Source organism: Falco cherrug, chromosome 2, assembly GCF_023634085.1.
Source record: "Falco cherrug isolate bFalChe1 chromosome 2, bFalChe1.pri, whole genome shotgun sequence".
Lineage (NCBI taxonomy): Eukaryota > Metazoa > Chordata > Aves > Falconiformes > Falconidae > Falco > Falco cherrug.
This window is the reverse complement of record NC_073698.1, coordinates 75,519,011-75,536,030: the sequence shown is the minus strand read 5'-3', so window position 1 is coordinate 75,536,030 and position 17,020 is coordinate 75,519,011. Positions and strand designations below refer to the sequence as shown.

Sequence of the window (17,020 nt, the reverse complement as noted above, 5' to 3'; positions counted from 1 at the left end):
CAATCTTTGTGCAGTCCTGCCCAGCCAACTTCATCAACCATCACCTTCACCCTCTGGGGTGATACTCTACTTCCTAGATAAAAGTAAAAACAATAACCTACATATAGATAAGGTTTTTCAGCTGGTTCTGGCACCTTCGCGGCCCGGCTCAGCACGCTCCCCAGACAGCAGCCACCCCCAGTGGAAGATATTTCGAGACTTGAGGAATTACGTGCAAAAGCCAATTAGTGACTCTCCGGGATGAGACATCGATTACCCTGCCTGCCTGCCTGCCTGCCTGCCTGCCTTCTTCCCTCCCTCCCTTCCTTCCTTCCTTCCTTCCTTCCTTCCCTCCTTCCCGCCCTGCTTCCCGGCCCCCGCCCCCGGGCTGACCCGCCGCCATGTCGCGGCGCCCGCTGGGTACTGTAGTTTTCGGCGCGGCACGGTGGAGGATGCTTTCCCGCTCCTTAAAATCCCCCTGAAGGAAAGTAAGTTTTTCTTTCGCTGTGGAGAAGGGCGTGCCTCGCGGGCCGCTCTGTGCCGGTGCCCGTAGCCAACCTCCCGCGGCCGGGCTTCTCGGCGGCGGCGCGGGAGGGGCGAGGCGGCGGCGGGGCCACATGCTCCCCGCTGCCCGCGCTGTAAAATGGCGGGGTGGGGCGGTGCGGCCCGCCGGCTTCCCCTGCGCCCGGGCGGCGGCGGGCAGCGGGGCCTTGCCTGGAGGGCCGGGAGGGCCGGTGTGGCCCGCGGCCCGTTCTGAGCCGATGAAGGGGCGTGTGGAGACAGGTTGCTAACGGGCTTATTCATATGAATACTTTTTTTTTTTTTTTTTTTAAACTGTGGGACTCCTGCTCAGATTTGCTTCTGGGGAGCTTGATGTGTAGCGTTTTTAAATGTACCGCATTTTAAAAGATTTTAAAATGCACATGGCTTTTATTCTTACGAGTTTGGGTCTTTTTCCCCTCAGCTCTGTTTGGCTTTGAAAAAGTGGTGAAATATTTGCTTTAAAGTAAACATTAAACTTATAACCTCTCATGTTTTGGACTTTGATTCTTTGTCTGCTGTTTGCAGAGTTGGGGGTTTACCAACGTTAACATTGGCCCCCTCTTTTATTTTTTTTTTTTAATCTACCCCCTTGAAATTAACGAGCAGTTAGCACTTACTTCACCGTGTGTGTAAAACTGCAATAGTGACACAGAGAGGGTGTTATGATTCCCCGTCCTCCCCAATCACACACACACACACACCCCTATTCTGGTAGTAGCTTCTGCTGAGGCATCCATCGATGGTTAAAGACACTGAGCACTTCCAGCTTCCTAGGTAGAACCTGACGTGTCAAAATTTAGTACTTTGAGGGTGGCTGTAAAACTTTATGATCCTGTTTATTTTTAGCAATGAAACTTCAGGTAATGTTTTGCCCAGGAAATGCACAACCTGGCTGTGTGGAAGATTGCACCAGAAGGCAAGGTGCCTGTCTTGCAGAGCCTCAGTTTAACCCGCGAAAGACATGTGTTCTATTCTCATCTGTGATTCAGGCCTTCAGTGTGATGCTCCGATTTCTGCAGGGGTGAAACACAGATAATAATGACTTTTCTTTGTTTATTTTGTTTTATAAAGTGATCTGATATACCACACTATATGGCCAGGTGAGAGAGGAATTAGTCCAAAGTAAAACACATGAGCAGAAGAAGCTTGTTTAAACCCAAAGCTATAACTAAAAACTGTAATTGCCACCTGATTCTGGAGGCCTCTGAACTCCTTAATTAATTCTTCATGATATTGAAACCTTGTAGAAATTAAAAGTTATCTAAGGCCATGTTTTCTTTCAGGATGAGCCTGATGCAGCCCTAGCTTAAACTTGCAGTTCTGTCATCATATTTTGGCTGTTTTGCCACTTCGGGTGCCATGGCTGTTTGTTTGTACCTTAAGTTGCACCAGCAGAGCTGCCTGCACAATTGGCACGTTGAATTCCCTCTGGAAACCGATCCACATAGGAAAAAGACATGACAAGGCATGGAACTCTTACTGTCCCCAGCCCTTATTTGATTCTCTGATCCAACCTGCTCTGTGACTGTAAACAGGCTGGGGCAAAAGGTAGGAATGAGTAGTTGGGTGAGAAGGTAAATTGTGAAGCAGCATTTGCCACTGATTGCATTACAGTCTCTGGATCAATCAAAATGATCTGAGGGTGGCATTGCACAGGACAGCTGGTCTGACAAGCAGTTTGCTGTGGCATAACCAAGCTCTTTTCACCTTCTCTGGCTGCCTGCTGCTGCTGCTTCCCTCATACTCTCTGTGGTGATTACTTCATCCCTCGGGAAGTTAGTTTAGCTCACTAAGCTGACAGAAAACTACTTCCTTTATATGTGCATATAGATATCATTTACTTTACTGACTTGGTTGCTGTTGTAGTGTTGGCTTTCCAGCATTTATTGTCTTGCTGATTCAAGTGACTGCACACCCTTGGCACACATGGGAGGGAGAGGGAAGGAGAGACTGGAGGTGGAGAAGTTGGTGGAACCAATGGGAAGCTGCACCAGCAAAGGGCAGCACAAGCCAGTTGTGAAACACCAGTCAATGAACCTGCAGTTTGCACATTTCAGCCCCCCAGTTCATCTCCAAGCTTGGATGGTGTCCAGCAGTTGGCAGAGGTTCACCGAGAAGGCCAGCCTGGAGCTCACTTCACGTGTACTGAGATCTGTGCGTACTCATAACGTGCAGCGGACTCAAGAAGTTACTCGGCCTGACGATTAGAGTGTTAATTCAGAAAACAAAAGAGCTGGGTTCAGCCTGAGAGGGTTTGGGACCATGCGACCTGGCTGCTGGTGAGTTCAGCAGCCAAGGAAAGGATGGCTAGTTCCTGGGAGGGAATACAGCAGCAGTCTAGCTGTTGAATTTGGGAGGAGGAAGTTCTAGGTTCTGACTTCTTCTCCAGTCCATTCTTTCAAATTTTGTAACCCATTACAGGTCTACGAAAAAAACACATAAATGGTCCTGACTGCTAGGGCTAGAAACTAATACTACACTCGATGGGGTGGTGGCAGAATTGCACAGCCTCCCCAGTTTTGTGGTTTTTTCTGTCCACTGTGAGTCTGCTTTTCTTTTTCATCTCCTGCCTAACTTCAAGAAGAAGAGTGAACCTTCTCCTTTGGTACAAAAGCCAAGTGATAAAGAGTTCTTTTCCAGGGATGGGTGTGTGTGGGTCTGAACCTTCTCAGTGACTCTGGGCTTGGGTTCTCTGTGTTTGGGGTAAGTGCTGCCACTGCTGGGCCATTTTGTAGACTAAGCTCTAGGAAAAGTAGGAGTTAAGGTGCTCTGGGCAAGGACCATATCTTTTGTATAAAGAAACTTAAATGTCTGTGTCAGGTTTCCTAAATCCCAGTGTTAGGAAGCTAAGGTATTTCAGCTTTCAAATAGGCTGCAGCAAATATTAGATGTTACATGTTGCAGCGATACAGTAGATTGTTGCTGCCTGAAAGGCAGGTCTTGCCCTCAAATTCTTCTGCTCAGCTCTGTTGTCTCATCCATTCATTTTTGGTGTCTCTAGACCTTGACTGATTGCACTTCAAGCTAGCTGAGCTTAAAGAAATCTGGGTTTGATGGTTTTGGGGTTTTTTTTTCCCCGCTTAGGTTAGTTCTATGAAGTCTCAATTAATTGACTATGCTCAAGTCAGCACCAGAGCTAGTACAAGGAAGGGGAAAGTGTATCTGAGTTCATGACATCCCCTTTCAATGACAGTCAAGGTATATAAATGGGTCCAACATGGGTAAATTTTTGCTGCAAAGTGTAAACCTGTTTGATCAGCAAATAGATTTTAGTGAAGGGCTGCAGCACTTTGGATGCTGGACAGTACAACATTTTAAATATATCTATATGTCCCATTGTCCCTCCACCCTTGTTGCAGCACTCTCCAAACTAACCAGCTGCAACAAGGTCTTTTACCATCTCATACCAACATACTCTTCATGCCAGTCCCTCTGCTGCCTTCTCCTAGTCTCTCCTCATCCCAGACATGCATTCTCTCTCTTCTCTCTGCTTCTTCCTCCCCTCTCTTCCTCAGCTGCTCCCTCTTCATTGGTTGCCCAACCTCTTAACAGAACAGCCACAGCTGCACCTGTTCTACATCAGCCAACCCACCGCCCCTGAAGCCAGCCCACAGCTGTATATTATCAATGCTAATTAACCCAGCTTCATTCTTCTACACACCCTCAGCTCAGATTTTTTTGAAAGTAAGACACTACAAAGTCTCTTCTTATACTACTTTGTTTTGTGGCACCTTTTTCACACATGTTGTCAATATTTGGCATAGTTGTGTCACCTAAGCAAAACACACTCCACCCAGGTCTTTCAATCAAGGAACACAGAGAAAACCAACAGCACTGGAACTTAATTTTAAAAAAATAAAAAAGACACTATCTGAAGCAGTGAGCTGCCACTAGTCATACCCTTTACTGTCTGTACTATATTGCATAGATCTTATTTTAATTGTGCCTTTTTTTACTGCTTTAGTTAGGGGGTGATGTAATAAGGCAATAATTTAGTATGAGATTCCACTTAGTTGAGATAAAATATTTCAATAACTTGCACCACACGCTTATGATGTGAAACTGAAACTTGGGAAAAAAATCGCTTAAGTTTACATTTTCTTATAGTTATCTTTGTAAATGCAACCAAGGAGCTGAGTTTAACTCCCAAGGCTGTGTACAGGATCAGTTCAAGAAAAAGTCAGTGACTCCTGTCCCTTCCCTGTTAGTTTGTCACCTCATCTCACTTCTACCTGTACTTAAAATCTCATAGTGCCTTGTGGAGGAGTCAGGATGGGGAAAGCTATCAGATACTGTTGGGTTTGCCTTTCTTATTTTATTTTCTCTGCTCCACAGGCCCTGACCTAGTGGAAGAGTTGCCCAGCTTCTTGGTGAGCCATACCTTTTGTGGAGGATAAAGGTCTCTAGGCTGATGCTCTTCCAGTAAGGCTGGTGACTTACTACTGGCAACTTCAGGGATAGGCTCTGGGAATCGACTTGTCTTCACTCCATTTTTGTCCTCTTTTCTTGGATACACAAAGTGATTAGCTTGTTTCTGCTTTCCTGTTCCTACTTCATATAAGGACCTAGTAATAGACCCTTGCCTGAAATGCCACTTGTCTTTCCTTTAAAACATCTTTTAAGCAAACATATCTTCCTTGTTTACAATAGCAGACAAAGGTTGCTGAAGGTAATTTCGTACCATGTTTTGGAATCTTTAAGGATTTCACCTATTGCTTCCAAAAAACCTGAGTGCGTGATAATCCTCACAGAAGAAATCATCTACCTTGTGAATGGCTTTAGGTCTTTTGAGAACAATTTTTTGACTCCTGGATTAGTGACAAAATAAAAAGAAAAGTCACCTCTCGGAATTTTTATTTTTAATGCAAGATCTTGCTGGGCAGCAGAGGGCCTACACAACATCTTTCTATGTTAGTGTGAAAAAGAAATGTTGCCACTGCTAGATTTGAGCCTCCTAAACTGGGACTGCCACCAGAAGTTCTCAAGCTACATCTCTCAATAAAAGTTGCTAGGATACCACTTGTGGGATGCACAAGTAACACTGAGTTTCAAAACAAATGATTGAAACTTGGTTTTTACTCACATGTTGTAATAAATGGTTACATTTTATTTGAACGTATGATACACAGCTTGTTCTATTTACTTGTTCCATATAAAACTATGCTATATATTATTTATTTATTTTTTCCAGCTGACAGTACTATTAGAATATGTTACTTCAGGCAAAAAAAGGAAGTGATTCTTTGACTAAATTGCCAGCATGGTGAATTAATTTAGCTGGCAAGGTGTCACTGGATCTTCAAGCCTGTCCTACTGTTTTTAAGCAGTAGGCTTAATGGAGCATGAATATGCACCATGCACCTTGTTCTTTCATACTGTTGATATGCAAAGGACCATGCATAGCCTCATTTTTATGCACAGCAAAAACGCATGGCCTCTTTTTTAGATAAAAAAAGAATGTTTACAATCTTATTAGTAGATGTTTTTTAACTGCAAAAAATATCTGGATTGGTACAGAATTTATTTTGCACGTTTAGAAACAACAGGATGTGTTGCTTCTGCTCTGCAAAGTTTTTGCTCCTCACTCCTAAACCATTTGTTTGTAAGTTTCTGATCCCTCTTCCCAGCTGGAATAGCAGGACTTTCCTGTTCATTGGCTAGCGGCAGGGTGTCGTCAATGGGGCGGTTAATGATGGGACACGGTACTACATTTTAACCAGAGGCTGCTTATCTCCATTCTCTTTGCGCATCTGAACTCTTGAATACTACTTTCCAGCACATAGGAGAGAGTAAGTTTGTTCTTTGTTTGCGTTTAAATCTCTACACTCAGTTCTGAGGTACCTGTAAGAAAAATACGCAATGTGTATAGTTCAAGCTCTTAAGACAAAATCTGCCTTAAAAATTACTATTTAATGATGACTGTCTCTGGATAGCGCTGTGAAACATGCTCCCTTGGTTTAACTTTAGTGTAGGAGATAGCTGCCTGATACATGATAAATGTGTATTCTTTTATATTGCATTCTTTTGTCCTTGGTTACTGTCTTCATCTAATTCATCCCTTTGTTGTAGCCAGTCCTTTATTGTTATCTTTTCTTTTTGCTTGAATTGTAATATAAAAGACGTTTAGCATAAATTGGTGTCCCAAATATGTATATCATAACTCATAATTTTTACCCCAACGTACTTTTTTGGTTTGTAAGTAATCCTGGAGTTTTGTAATTAAAACATCTCTGCAACATGTACATTTTGTCTAACACTTTGACTAAAAAGCTGCTGGTCTCCCCCAGCCTGAAACTACAATCAAATTTTAACTCCAGTGTGTTTAGTTCATAGTTAACAACTCTGTGCTAATATTCTGTATTTTATCCTTCTATTCATGTGTATTTTGTCTTTATTCTGACTGGATGTTTTGCCTAAAAGTATCGCTCTGAACAAATCCTTCCTTCCTTAATGGATTAAAATACATTAGCAAATGGCATAGGAATACCTTCTAAAACACGTGAGCTCTTTCTGTCTGAAGTTTATTACAGAGGGCTTGGATTTAAAAATTAGGGTCATCATATGCATTGCATAGTGCCTTCAGAGCAGAAGCTTTTTCCTGCGTAGTCCAGGTCCTCAGGAAGGCAGGTTTCTCCAGGGTCACAGCTATCTGAACAGCTTTAAAGTCAGGCTGTAGCGGCGGATGTGAGGGAGAGGCACGTGCCCCTGACATATCAGTTGGCTGAAAATTTGCCTTCTATCATGTCTTTTTGCTTTTCCCTTAGAAATCTGTTGAGGGTTTTTTTTTTTCCTTTTATTTAAGATGTGTTTTGTGCTAGTTGTCTCTCTGTCCTCCCACAAAAGAGAGGACTGCAGAGGAGATCTGACTTTTTGCTGCTTTTGGAAATGGAGCTGTCACCTGTGTGTATTCAAGCTGCATTTTGTGTCAGGGGTTTTTCTCTGAGCTGGCCTTGGGAGGCACTGTACACATGGGCAAGCACAGGTCAAGGACCAGGTGCTTAATGGAAGAAGCACAGGGAGCGACCAAGGGTTGTGTGTTACGTGTGCCGGGATTACAACAGGGACACTGGTTGTTCCGTTTGACTAAAACTCTTATCTGGACTGCGTTCCTCCTCCTGATGAATGGGAGGTGATTTGTATAGCAGATGGACACATCATTCCTCTTCGCTGGCTGTGCAAAGGCCTTTGAACAAATTGTGCCCTTTTCAGCACAAACCTGTTCTTGTTTATTCTGATTACATAACAGTTTAAGCCATTTTTATAGGTTTAGATTGTTATTTTGCATATGCTAAGATTTAAAGTTTTTAGATGATTTTTTGCAAGTAGTGCATGTAGCACTTGGGCTTAGGACCACCTGTCAAATTGTAGCTGCTTGCTTTCTGCTTTGTTGAACAGGTTCTTCAGGGACCATTTGACTTCTGTGAATAAAACTCTTACTTTAACCAGTGCAGTGGCGTCATTTGTATATGTAATTTATATATGGCTGGACTAATGTGACTCTAACAGCTTATTCTTTGAATAGCTTAGGAAGCTAGCCTTTGCTTTTCAATGAACTCCACAAATAAAGACGTATGTACTTATTTTATAAATTATGTACCTACTTTATTTCTTTATTTACTGTTTTCTGAATTCCAGTAGTTTTTTTCAGTGTAAGTGAAAGTGTTAGCTGTGTGGTATCATTGTTGGGATAGCAATTCTGAGGTGACATACATCAGCAAATATGTAGAGAATATGCATAGAAGTGAATGTATCTTAAAAAGCAAAGGCTAACTTTCAAAGCTGCTCAAAGGAAAAAATGTAATCTTGATGTCAGTCCAATATGTGTAAGTTATGTGTACACACAGAGATAACGACATAGGGAGGGCAAAACAGAGTTCATTTCATTTTTGTGACCATTTTGTTTCCAAACTGCTGAAAAGGTTTTGGACAGTTTAAAATTGTAATGAAATTGTGGCCTTTGTTCATACACCTACTTTCTGCAGGCCAAAGGAGTGTTAATGTGTTTTTGTAAAACTCAGTAGAACGGGAGGGAGGAGTGGATGTCCAGCAGTACCTTCCCAGAGTGAGCTCCTTTATTAGTGACACCTGGTCTTCCCTGTTGTTTGCCTCGTGGTTATTCTCTCCTAAGGAAAGCTAGAGCTGGAAGTTGTTTTCCCTCTCCCATTGCTCGTAGCCTTTCCTTCTCATAAAGTATTTAGAGCTCTTTCAGATATTGCCTCTAAAAACTCTTGAGTGGCCCCATTCAGCGTTTACCACAGTAATACTGTGCTCATATAGTTAGTTCATCAGAAAGGCTTTGCCCTTTGCAGACTTGGATTCTCCAGGAATTTCTATAGGCCACAAATCACAGCCTGGTCACTCATAAGGGGTTTTCCTATATCACAGCCTTCTGAATGACTTAGAGCAATTGCCAATCTGACTAAAGGAAAACCAGGACAGATTGCCCTGTGGGTTAATTCTGTGTTCTGGAGCGTTTCAGTCTTTGACATTTAGTTTATATCTGATTAAGTCAGATACCCATTTTCATGTACATATCTCTCTCTTTTGTTTTTTGATCAACAAAACCCTTATAGAAATACTGTTGCCTGAAACTAAGTGACTTTCACCTCTGTTGTGAGTTGTGTTGCACCCAGCACTTAAAACCAAGGTCTGTGAAGCTCTTGCTTTCCTAACCTCACGCAGCTAATTCTGGCTGTTCCGCTTGTGTTCTGGTTTTATGCAGACTAATGGCTGACCGAGTGCTTGTGATTGGCAGTGGAGGGAGAGAGCATGCGCTGGCCTGGAAGTTGGCCCAGTCCCCACATGTGAAACATGTTTTTGTTGCTCCAGGAAATGCAGGAACAGCTGACAATGGAAAAATTTCAAATTCAGGTAAAACCAAAAAAAATATACCATTTTAAAATTTTTTAACCAGTAAGTTCTCTAGTCATCAATCTGAAATCACAACTGTTAATGTGGAAGGATTATTATTACTATTTTTTAAGGGTTTGGACATGTGAAATAGATTATACAGATGCAGTTAAGAAGAGCAAAGCCTTGTGCAACAGCCATTCATTTTATATGATCTCAGTTGTGATACTTAATTCTTTAGGTTTGGAGGATGCAGCTAAAACTCCGTCTGTCTGCTGCATGTTCCTCCAGGAATACAGCTCTGGATAGCTGCTCCGGTTCCCGCCTCCCAGCAGCCTAGCAGGGAAGGGGTGGCGGTTTCTTTGTACACACTGAAGATCAACAACTGGCTGGTGAGCAGCTGAAAAGTGCCTGAAGCAAATGCCAGCACCTAAAGTACTAAATTCACTACTGTATTTTCAGAAGTGCATTGAAGCCCTGTGATCCCTGCAGCCTTTGATGGGAATACTTTCTCACCTGAAATGTTCAACCAGAAAAAAAAAAAATCATGCCTTTGTCTTAGTGACCTTAAGAAGTTAAGGCTATTTTCAAATCTTTCTCTCTTTGTGCTGTAACTGCCTGTTTTGAGATTCTAGCTTAATATGTTAAGCTCTGACTAGCTGTAGTTGAAACTATTAATAGTTAATAATTTTGAGAAATCAAGCTTAAGGTATTTCAAATTGAGCATCCAAAATTACGTGCTGCATTTAAAAAAAAATACTGGTCTAAGGTGCTTGCCTGGAGGCACACAGTGAATCAGTACAAACCCAGGGGGATTACTCAGATATTCCTGTGTCATGTCCTTTATATAACAGATCCTGAATTAGGTACTTTACAGCAAGCAACTTAAGTTTCCACTTCAAAACATGTGATAACATACAGAATTAAAGTTAACATAGTATGCATATGAGCATGAATTATATACATTCTCTTTCTGCATTCCTATTTGTGAGTAAAATCTTTTTTTTGTTACCATCTCATGTGGAAACATGAATCCTGTCAGATCTTTGTACAGCAGGTAATTATTGTATTTAATTCCATTGGAATGCTTAATTACAGGCTGTTTGTCCTTAATTTCTTTGACTAGTCACAGTATCGTAAGTATTTTTTTTGTTCTATTTGGCCTCTGAGGAGAGGGCCCAAGGGAAGAGCATGACAGAAAAGTCATACATTTCCTTCTCATCCCAGAAAGTCAAACAAAGATTTCTACCCTTGTGCTAAATGGAGTCAATGCCAGCCTGTATGGCTTGCAGAATGTTCATTTCAGCATTTTTTTGCAAGTGGTGTCTTTTAAAAACTGCTGCACTTTTCTCTCACCTTGTTATTTCATAAAAAATACTGAACCCTCAACTGGAAAATATTTGAGCATGCTTGAGCCAGGTCCATGAAATCTACCATATGTACTAAAATATTTTTTTCTAGAATATGGACTCACATGTACTTTGGGAGAGAAATCCTCAGCCAACTAGGAGGTGGGAAGAATCTAAAATTTGTGAAGTGTTTGACTTCTTTGGTTTTTAATATCTGCTCAGGCATTTTAGTCCTACCACTGGGGTTTAGATTTTAAGTCAGGGGAGAAAATGGAAAACAGCTTTATAGAAGCCCTGTTATATTGTGTGAGCCTGGGCAGCAACATCTGTGAAACTGCTACCATTGTTTCTGGTTTTTTTGGTATAATCAAGATTTGACTTTGCAAGTTCATCCTCCCTTCATGGTTGATGAGATTGCCTTTAATTAGCATTGCAACTCTAGTTCTCAGATGATTTCTGAAACATATAAAGGTGAGCTTAAAATTATAAATAACCTTGCATTTTCAAAACTTGCCTGTATCTAAGTAAAAAAAAAAAGAAGTTTTATGGTTAATTTGAGTCAGTAATCATTTCTGACAATAAAGGCAGATTTAGGTTAAGTGACTAGTTTTATAGTCAACTTATATGTAATTAGCAGGGCAATTTTGGTGCCAGAAGCACACAGAATGGCCTGATGAACCCAGAGATAGACATATGAATGTCTGTGAATGGACTTTACTGGCCTGACACCTCCTTCCATCACATTTTTAGCTCTCCGTGTAACGTACACTCTTAACTTTAAGCTCTAGCTTTGTAAACCTTGATCCAAGGTCCTTCTGTCTGGTTCAAAAGGAGTGTTCAGCTGTCATTTTGAGAAATAAAACACAGCTACAAAAATGTCCCCTTTCTGTCTACATCCTGAGGAAAATGATGTTTGGGGGCAACATTGAAATTATGTATTAACAATGTGATTTATTCCTTTCCGTTTGTTACTAGGACATTTCCACGTCATATAAATCCTCTGCCATATTCACTGTTCATATCACTAGTAGATCAGATCTGTGGCAAGACAATTTGGGTTGAAAAGCGCAATTACCTTACAGACTCATTCCTTCCCTGCTCCCCTTTGCATGGATAGATGTCATGGGTAACAGAGATCATCCCTCTGCAGTTGCCCACCAGAGCTCCCGCTGTCTTTGGTTGGGATCTCCTGTTCTCCAGCAGCTTTCACAACAGCCCCATGGGACTGAAAGACAATTGACCTTCATGTTAATCAGTACTTTAAAGCCAAGTGTGTTATGCCTTTGGTTTTGCTCTGTTTTGAGCCAGAAGTTAACTGGCATAAATTGCTCCCAGAAGTCAAAGGCCTTGGCTTCTTACAAATATTGGTGAAACAAAATAATTGAACTGTTAAATGAGTATCAAGGAGAAACTTTTTATTAGTGTTCAGTCTGGTTTTTTCCCCCACTCCACCCGAATAGGGTAAATCTATAACCAAAATGTAGGTTTCTGACAGTTGCTTTTATGACATCTCTTAGGCAGAAATAGCTGCTTCTCTTGTGGAAGGAGGCAATTTACTCATGCAGGATGGCAGGAGCGCAGTGGGTACCGACACAAGATATGTCTGTCCAGCAGAAACTGCTGAATCACAGCCTCTCCCTTCTCTTTTATCACTTCCCAGGAAACCAGTTGGAAGAGACCATCAGCTCCCGGCATGCTTGCCAGTACAGTCACTAACAGGAGATCACAGGCAAAACTTAAAGCAAAGTATTTCAGCTGCAAGGAGGGTCTGTGCTGTGCTGTACTGTGCTCCCTTTGCCAACTTCAGGCCCTGATGTGTTAGTCCCCTTCCTGCAGGGTCAGCCAGTCCACCCCGGGTTGTGCTCACCACTTTTTTGGCTCTCTCTGGGATCGTGTTCCCATCCTCTGTAGACCTTGGCTTTATTTATTCTTGATAAAAGCAGTGGAATTGCATTGCCTTTGCGTAAACTTTTTATCATGAGACTTGACATTATTGTCTTTTGTGCAAGCTTTTTCTTTTGTTTACACAGGTTTTGGCATCCCAAGTACCGTCATATTAAATGTTTGTCTATGGAAAGCCTAATGGTCGGTCATAAAAGCCTAAGACCAAATATCCTTACCTGTAATTACAACACCTGCCCTTATTAAGTTTAGCCTACAGCAAAAAAATGTTCAGATTCCCCTTTGTTTCAGTAGGGTCCATTTAGTGTGGCAATTTTTAGCTGGCGCTACAGAAAGAAGGAAAAAAGAAAGCAGTTGCAGTCTCACCACCAGCCACTCATTCCTGTCCCCTACACTGTGCTGGCACAAGCATGTGTAAAGCTTCATTTATGGTGACCCTACTCAGGGAGAAGAGTGGCTGAAAAATGCATATATATATATATATATATATATACATATATATATACACACATATGTAAAAATATGTAATTTTGCTTGTGAGTTATTTTTCACTTGGATCCTTCACAATGATTCTTGGGCTTGGAAACAGGATGTTCCTAGATATGAAATCAGTTTACTGTATAGCCCCAAACTTTTTTTCCTCACCTTCAAGAGAAGGTGGGTTGACAATGCATATCAAACCACAGCCTTTGCTTGAGGGTTTGGTGGTGCATTTTGTTCTAAGCCTTGTGTGTAAGTCTGTGTATCAGTGTGCGCCTCACTATTCCAGATTCACAGTGACCTGCCGTTCCAGAGTATGCGACTGGTGAAAATGCTGCTTCAGTGTTATGTGATAAATAAGTGCTAAACAACAGTAATTAATACAGTCTTACCGCCCTTTTGTATCTTCAACAGCTGTTTCAGTCAGCAATCATGCTGCACTTGCCCAGTTCTGCAGAGATCAGGACATCAAGCTGGTTGTGGTTGGTCCGGAGGTTCCTCTTGCTGCTGGTAAGAGAAAACAAACAAAAAATCATAGCCTTCATAATTTAGGAAGAAAATAGATTTTAGTCCCTATCTTCCGTGCACCACTCAACAGTGTCTCAGTGTCTTCAATAGGAATGGAAACAGCTCCTCCATGGCAGTTTGCCTGAAATGCAGCATTGTGCTATGATGAAAATTAATTTTTGAAGGGTATTGTGTGAGCAATATAACAGTTAAAATATCCTTAAATGTTCAGTTTCTTTTTAAACGTTTGTGATTAGTAAAAGAGGTGTCAAAGTGTTTCCATATAGGAACCTTAACTAGAATTTTGATTTTCCTATGGAGTTTTCATTTTTTGAAATAGTAATAATTTGAGACTTGGTAAGAAAACCCCACATTTATAAACATGCTGGTAAGTTTTCTATTTTAACCTTTTACGTGATCCAACAACTGTCGTCTTCACAAAAGACTAATGTTGACTTTTTAGCTAAAAGCTATATAAACAAGGGGGAATTGTCATCAAATGCAGCAGATCTTTTTAGCCCAGAATGCTGCAGAGTTACCTGCTCCTCTTTACAGTGAACAATGCATGTAACGCCCGTTTGGTAAAACAGGCACAGAGGTATGTATGGCGTACTTTTCCTGAAATACTTGTTCCAACAAATCAGTACATCTGTAGACTTGGACTATCTTACTCACTCCTATAAATCATCTGGTGATTTATAAAATTCTTTTGTGTTGTCATTTTTAGGAATTGTTGATGACTTGACAGCCGCTGGAGTAAGGTGTTTTGGTCCAACAGCAAAGGCAGCTCAGCTGGAGTCCAGTAAGAGCTTTACCAAAGCCTTTTTGGATCGTCATGGGATCCCAACTGCAAGATGGAAATCTTTTACTGATCCTAAAGCAGCATGTAGCTTTATTAATAGGTAAAATTACCGTAATTTTAGAAATATTTTTGTTTACAGCAATGTATGGTGTGCTAGGTATCCAAAACAATCACATGATTACTAATGTATCAATGCTTTTGGCTGTGATAGAACATCTTTAAAGGTTTTGAAGGATAGTCTAACATGACACTATCACACTGCAATAAGTCTGATAATTAAATGGTTCTTATTTACTGCTCTAAAATGAAAATTAATTCAGTGTTCAGTTCACAGGAGAATATAGGGCAAGCTTTCATTTTTTTCGAATTGCCTGCTGTGGAAACCCAGCTTGCAGTCTGATAGTCATATGTTCTGCCTTCTTTGTACCTTTTCCACAAATATAAATTCTGCATTGGAGACTGACTTAGCAACTGCTGATCAGAATACAATCCAGGTGACCCAAAAATGATACAACAGTAAATTATTAAAAAGAAAGCAACCTTACCAGAACAGCAATGAAATTCAGTGGTGGGGAAAAAAACAAGAAGCAGAAACTCTTCATAGGCATAGCATAACAAGAGAAGCCTGGTGTTTGTGTGTTATTCAACAAAGTAGAATGGTTGCTATGAAAACTGACAAGTATTTTGATCTTTCAGCTGTTGAAATGTTCAAAATGTCTACAGAATATATTTGCAATACAGAGTGTTTACTGTTGAATCTCTCTCCTCTGTCTTTGAAGTGCAAACTTCCCTGCTTTAGTTGTAAAAGCTAGTGGCCTGGCAGCTGGCAAAGGAGTAATTGTGGCTTCCAACAAGGAAGAGGCCTGCAAAGCTGTTACTGAAATCATGCAGGTGAGTAGAAATGTCACACACTAACTGAAGGAGTTCTCACAAAAAGTTATTAACCATCTCAGAGTCCAAAGATACTAATTTCTATGTAATAGGAACTTGGCTAAAAGATATCAAATCTTTTACCCATTATTTGGACAGTTATGAAGCTCCGTCATATTTATTGCTTGGGGCAGGGTACTCTTTTTAGGCATAGTTCCTGTAGGCTAAAAGAAAAGAATTCTGAATGAAAACCCATGCTTATTTCCATATGGTTTGGTGGTTGGGGTTTTTTGGTTTTGGTTTTTTACCATTTGAAACCTCTGCAGCCAAACAGGTACTACAACGCTGTAATATTAACACGGTAATTGAGCTGGATCTTGACAAGAAACATCAGCTTTAGGATTCTAGTCACACAGCACTTAAATGTGTAGTGAAATTCCAGTGGAATGATTGCAAGTTAAGTATACATTTAGGTAGGATATTCAACAAATAATTAGGACCTTCAAAATCTGAAGAGAAGCAAAAAGAAGCGATTTCATCTGAACAGTTAAGACCATGGAGCTGGAAAATAAGGCATATACAGGCCAGGTCCTCAGCTGGGGCCAGCAGCACAGCATCTTACAATTCAGGGGAGCTATGCTGATTCATAGGAGATGTTATCTGACACTCTTGTACTTCAAGAATCAAGAATATAGGGTCTGCACTCACACTTTGCTGTATGTGTGTGTGTGTATGGTTTATGGACAAATACATGTCTTAACATGTGGCCCAATGTCTTGAACAAAAAAATGTATATTAGAGTCTTACAGACCCACAAAATCATCTTGTCGGTGTGGGTTCGATGTTCTTAATTGTCTAAATATGCAGTCAGTGTTCAGACATTGCACTGGAATATGAAAATATTGACCCCTTCTAATGTATTCTATAGAATTGCACTTTCTTACAAAGTAAAAGTTCAGATTATGGACTTGACAGCCATTGCTATTAGTCTCAGTATCATGGGCTCATACTAAAGAAAGTAGAGCATGAGGGATTGCTAAGTCATAAATATCATCTGCAATTTAAAAATGTTCAAGCATAAAATCTGCATTTAAGAACAAACAGAAAAGAGGAGCAAAGATTATACCATTGCTAACATACGCAGGGTGGAGAATGGATTAATAGTCTTAAAATTGTGCTGCGTTTTTCTTGCTGTATGAAAAATTTATTTTCTTGTTATTTTTTTAAGTAGCATAACTGAAACAGAACTAAAGAGCTTTTGTTTTTACTGTAGGATAAGACTTTTGGCACAGCTGGGGAAACTGTTGTTGTTGAAGAACTTCTTGAAGGAGAAGAAGTTTCTGTAAGTGTGCATCTCAGTGTAACACTTTGATTATATCTGTTCTAAACTATTTAGGAAACACTATGTAAGTACCTACAGCAGGGATGTGTAGGATTTTATTACTTAAATTGAAAAGTTTACCTGTTTATAAATAAAGTTGTATTAATTAGGCAGCTGTGTGAAGAACCAAATTTCCTGCAGTCTGTTAAAATAATTCAAATTATGTAAAAATAACTCCAACAGTCATCAGTGGTTGTTGCCACATGGGAAAAAAAAACACCTTAAAAATTTCGAATGTCATTGAGCATGTAGTTCTGTGTTATGATTTCTCTGACAGCAAAGACAGTATAAGGTGTCCCTTCCCTTCCCCTTTGCTACTTCTTCACTGCTGTTTGCTTTTGATAGTTCAGTTATACT

The 17,020-nt window shown here is 40.7% G+C and overlaps 1 protein-coding gene across 2 annotated transcripts in view; it reads left to right on the top strand.

Moving 5' to 3' along the window:
* The first annotated feature begins 409 nt into the window (after nt 1-409).
* The window catches only part of GART (phosphoribosylglycinamide formyltransferase, phosphoribosylglycinamide synthetase, phosphoribosylaminoimidazole synthetase), a 39,312-nt gene continuing 22,701 nt past the window's right edge, over nt 410-17,020 (top strand). Inside the window, exons 1-6 of one of the 2 annotated variants that reach the window (XM_055701353.1) lie at nt 410-467; nt 9,245-9,393; nt 13,518-13,613; nt 14,338-14,512; nt 15,192-15,303; nt 16,556-16,624. In XM_055701353.1, the coding sequence (XP_055557328.1) occupies nt 9,249-9,393; nt 13,518-13,613; nt 14,338-14,512; nt 15,192-15,303; nt 16,556-16,624 (597 nt within the window). In that variant the 5' untranslated portion in view covers nt 410-467; nt 9,245-9,248. Of the gene's footprint in view, nt 468-6,164; nt 6,312-9,244; nt 9,394-13,517; nt 13,614-14,337; nt 14,513-15,191; nt 15,304-16,555; nt 16,625-17,020 lie in introns of those variants that run through there. The other variant, XM_005438544.3, reaches the window with a different exon arrangement.